At 38.3% G+C, this 5,282-nt stretch overlaps 1 protein-coding gene across 1 annotated transcript; it reads right to left on the bottom strand.

The window, feature by feature from the left end:
• Nucleotides 1–767: 767 nt before the first annotated feature.
• Nucleotides 768–1,961, bottom strand: LOC120877836 (non-histone chromosomal protein HMG-17). Its single transcript, XM_040260239.1, has one exon. The coding sequence runs from the start codon at nt 1,870–1,872 to the stop codon at nt 1,600–1,602; it is 273 nt and encodes a 90-aa protein (XP_040116173.1). The 5' UTR covers nt 1,873–1,961; the 3' UTR covers nt 768–1,599.
• Nucleotides 1,962–5,282: the final 3,321 nt, after the last annotated feature.

Raw genomic sequence — 5,282 nt, 5'->3', positions numbered from 1 at the left:
TCCCAAGGAGATAAGCATCACAGAAAGATGAGCCTGGGCTGTCCAGAAATACTATTAGGTGGGTTAGAATGGCAGACTCTGTCCTTTCTGTTCAGAGTAAACTTCAGAAGAATACGGTGCAGGAGTTTTACGGCCACGCTGACAGCCATTATCAAGGCAAATGTTGTCTGACTTGTTGCTTCAGCAAATCAGAAGACAAGTAGCTGTGTGTGGATTAATAAAAGACATGAACTAAAAATTAAAAATCCTGTCCATGTTCATAGAGTTTCTTATGAAATGAGTGGAAGAAAGCATGCATAGGTGAACTCTGAACACTATAGACTCTTAGTATGAATATAATATTATATCTCTCTTATGTGGAACCTAAAAAAAAAGTGTACAAATGAACTTATTTACAAAACAAAAATAAAGTTACAGATGTAAAAAATAAAATGGTTACCAGGTTTAAGGGAGGGGAATGATAAGTTGAGAGATTGGGATTGATATGTACACACTACTACAATATAAAGTAGGTAACTAATAAAGACTTACTGTATAGCACAGGAAATTCTACTCAATGCTCTGTAATGGCTGTATGAGAAAAGAATATAAAATAGAGCAGATATATGTGTATATATATATATTTGATTCACTTTGCTGGACACCTGAAACTAACACAACTTGTAAATCAACTACACTCCAATAAAAAAAAAATGGTGGGCTTTTCGTATAGCATTTGCATCCACAAGAGTCCTTGCAACTCCCCTTGTGTCTTAAGAAAAAGTTTTTTTTTTTTTCAAACTGTATCCAGCTTTATTAAAGATACTTTTCATAAACAATCATGGTATTTCAGGCAGGACATGGGCAGACAATCGTTAACAGTATACAAGTTTCAAACTCCCTTTTTCAATGGACTACCAAAATCAGAAAGCCACTATAAAACCCAATGAAATCTTCACGTGATGCTCTGAACAGGGAAAGTTTAGAGTGAGGGTTGACATTTCACATTTAGCATGTTGTTTAACAACTTTTCACAAGCCGACCCTGACTTTCAGGAAATGGAAATGAAAATGGCAGAAGTATCACTCTGAGGATCTGCAGTCTAAAAAAAGGAACTGCTGCTCTTTTGAATGATGCCATCTCAATGGTGACACTAGAAAGTCCAGATTGCCTGACATACTGGTCAATTTTTGGGGGGCACGGGGTTCAGGTTCCAACAGGTCTCTGGGTTTAGGGGAGTCAAGTCTGTGCTGAGGTGGAGAGGAAGAAGAGGACATAAAAACTAAATTTTAGTTTTCCCACATCACAAGGCGTTTGTGCCAAGGTAGCTAATGTGTGTCAACATCAAAGAATCCCTCCTTCCTGGGAACCAAGAGGAAGTCTCTCAAAACTAGACGGGAAAGGTATTTTTCCCCCACGTCAATTCAGCTTCGGAGACATTCTGTTAGTGATGTGCCCTTCCCCCAAAAAACAACAATGAAGTGTTCTGTGTGCTAACAACATAGCTTAAAAAAAAAAAAAAGTAAAACAAAATTCTGCATTTTTATAAAACTTGATAAAAAATAGTATTTCAAACTGTACAGTCACCAGAAGTACACAGTTATCAAAAATGCACACACTTCACTTGGCATCTCCAGCACCTTCAGCTTTCTGTGCCTGGTCTGTTTTGGCGTCTCCATTTTCTGCAGGGTTATTCCCGTCCTTGCCAGCATCAGCTTTCCCCTTTTTCCCTTTGGGTACCTTCTCTCCCTTCTTTGCAGGGGCCTTTTTAGGCTTGGGCTCTGGCTTTGGAGGAGCAGGTTTAGCAGATAACCCTGCAGATCTTCTCTGTGGTTCGTCCTTCACCTTGGCTTTATCTCCTTTAGCATCCCCTTCAGCCTTTCTCTTGGGCATGGTGGCTGCGGCGGTGCGACGTAGGCGCTGGACACGGGGATGCAGTGGCGCGCGGGCTTTAAGTCGATCCAGGGGTCGCTCTCGCCTCTTCAATTATCTTGGGCAGATCAGCTTCCAGGCAGGGCAGGAGTGTTGTACCAGGAGTCACTGAGCTTTGCTCTGAGGAGATGCTTCTTCTGAACTTTTAACTTTTCAAACTATGATGTACCATTTTTTTCTTACATTTTTGCTTACCTTAGCTGGCCAGGGCTTAACAACTGACTCACTGTCCCATAAAGCCTCACCCCAACCAGGCCAAGAGCACTCCTGACCAGGAATCAAGACCTCAATTCTCTGCATGGTCCAAATCAGGGAAAAAAAAAAATCATTGCTGCAAACCATGACCTCTGGGGGCCTTGAGGGAGGCCCCAGGTGTATGCATGCTGTCTACAGATATCCTTCTCCCCCTGGCCTCTCTTTGACATGGAGAACTTTGCCCCTGAGGACTTAGTAAGCCCAGAACCCTGGTCAACTCTATCAGGATGCTTGGAAATGAAAGTCATCCTGTCTCAGTTCTCAAGAGTAAGTTTTGTGATTCTTCTTTAGCGAAATTCTTGCCCTTTGGATAGATCGTGTCCCTGAGAAGAAAATGTAGATACAGTAGGTGAGTGGTGGTGAATCTTAGTAGAATTTTACTAAATTTGTGTTTTTAAACATATTCTAGCTCAGTTTGCTTCCACTTTTTTATGACTGATGTCTAAAACAAATACTAAATTGTAATGTAATGATGTTTCTAAATTTTCCAGATTTTGTGCACTTCAACTAATAGTTCTGGAAGATTTCACAGGCATTTATAAAAAGGGTCTCTGTGGTCAGAGATGTAAAGTTTACACGCAATCAGTATATTAGGAAAGTCACAGTGTGACTGTGTTAAAGATTCTGATAAATCTCATAGAAGAAAAGCATGTCTAACTTGTTTAAACCAACCAAGTTTTCTAAATTTATTTTTGCAGTAGACTAATAATCTATAAACTATTAGGAAAAGAGAGTGTTCCATAAACCATTTAAGAAGTATATTTCTAGACCACTTCTTGAACCTACTTTTGATTCTATGGAAAATTCTGATTCCCAGATTTAAGTTTTTTCCATCCACTTCTCAGTGTCCCCTATCTTCTTAGAAATGTGTTCCCCTTTTAAGGTTGACCTGCACACTAGTGTCTCTTTTCTGTAGCTGTGTCACATCTGTAATATGCTTAGAATTTCTTCCTTGGTTCCTGACTTTCTCAACCATCCTAGCCTAACATTCACCTGAGTGTGAAAGTAACAGTAGTGTTGACTTTGTCAGAGAGCATCGCTTGTGACCTCCTTCCTACTGTAGGCTGTAATTCTCCATGTCTTGAAGCTGTATCTTCCACTTCATTTTACTAAGAACTTCTGGGAGACCTGGGTTCAATTCCTGGGTCAAGAAGAACACTCAGAGAAGGGAATGGCTACCCATTCCAGGATTCTTGCCTGAAGAATCCCACGGACAGCAGAGCCTGGTGGGCTACAGTCCATGGGGTCGTGAAGAGTTGGACACAACTGAGCAACTAACACTTTCACTTCACTTCCCATTTTGATAAGTTTGTAACTTCCAATTTTGATAGTTAAATAATCCTAGAGTCACAAATTCTCCTCACAAATAAAAATAGAGAATAAAAGAGTGATCATCTCTTAACAAACTCTTTCTTGCAGGTCAAGCATCAGCTTTTGTACTATGGTCCACACACTTCTTCTTCACTGTCCCAAAGAGAGAATATTATCGTTTCTGACTTGGTCTCTAAGTTCTTTTGAATGTTCTATGCAGTGAGTCATTTTCAACTTTAACATACTAATAAAATATTTATGGAATTTTTTTCATATTACAGAAAAATAAATACATTTTAATCTATCCAAATGCTTATTTATTTCCATCTGGTCATTTAGTTTTGAGAGTGTATCTCAACAAATACCTATCATGTTTATAAAGCAAACTACCCAGAAGCAGGGCAAAAGGCAAAGAAAGAAACAAACAAAAACAACAGAACTTTTCCAGTGACTGCAAAAGAAGAAAAGGAAGTCAACAATGAGTTGGTGATTTATCATCCTGTTTTTAGAGTATCTGGGCTGTTTTTAAGGACAACATTTCACTCTATCTCTGATTGTATAAATTATGGTTGAAGGCAGTTTTTGTTCCTGGCAGTTGCTGCAGCTGCATGGGCCTATGCTGAGAGAAATTTGATATAGTATTGACATTATTTTATGAAAGTTCTGTCAGGTTTTATTTGTGCAAATGAGAGCTGAGAGACCTAAGTGACTGTCACTTATTATGGAGAACACCAAAAGAAATAAGCAGATGGGAGTGAAATAGAGTAAGTATTGAGCTTGGGCCAAAAACTAAAAAAAGGGGAGGAAAAAGATAAGTTATGCTAATTTTCTGTCATGTAAAAATACTGCTTAATGAGTAGTTCATTCTCTATTCACCCTGATCAAATGTGGCTGAAGACTAGTTAGTTATAACTAGGAACACTTTCAAACTAAACTTTATGAAAACATCTGTAAAATAATCTTCAATGCATCTGATTTCTTTATAAGTTTATATTTTTTAAAACGAGTTGCTTTTCCTTCTGTTTTGAACTGGTATAACTTCGGCAGGATTCACACATGCGCCCCATGAGGGGGAAGGGCAAATATTTTGAGATATTATAATTAGCACTTCTGGGCACAGTTTATTCCAGAGGTGCAGATAATCATATCACACCCTCAAAAATGTCTGAAAGTGTCTTGTTGCTAACACTGCAGAACCTTCTCTTTCCAGAATATTCTGGACTATCTGACATCTGGCCCCAAACTGGACCATTTGCTATTTCTTCTCCTAAATCATAGCATTCCACCTTCACCCCATTCTTCCTAAACATCCTAGCTATCAATCTCCCTGATTAATGCAAATCTCTGATGAAAACATGCATTTTCGGTGCCAGTGTCTCTGTGCAATCACAGCTGAGAATAATGTTCCTATCATCTATGAGATACTTCCTGCAAAAACTTCTGTCCTTCAAAAGGGGTCATGGAAGTTTCCAGAATTCTCCCCATTCCTAGTTATTGTCTTCATGGTCATGTCCACAACTTTTATCTTAATTACTAAAAACAATAACAAATGAAAGATTTTATTTTGTCTCATATTTCTACTTCAAACCATGGAAAAGTCAAGGTGAAAATCTAATTTTTGTGGGGACTGACAGGAAGTTTTGATGACTCCCTTAAGGAAAAGAATACAAAATCACACATATAAAAATCTTAGGTGAAAAAAATAAATATGAATTTACGTTAGAAAATATATCACAATGAATCACAAAACTTAAGAAGATGACAAATAGTACAAATATCACAAAATCTGGACAAGTAATATATTT

This window comes from Oryx dammah, unplaced genomic scaffold (assembly GCF_014754425.2).
Source record: "Oryx dammah isolate SB20612 unplaced genomic scaffold, SCBI_Odam_1.1 HiC_scaffold_18, whole genome shotgun sequence".
Classification (NCBI taxonomy): Eukaryota; Metazoa; Chordata; class Mammalia; order Artiodactyla; family Bovidae; genus Oryx; species Oryx dammah.
Note: the sequence above shows the minus strand (reverse complement) of the source record. Positions and strands in the feature narration are given on the sequence as shown.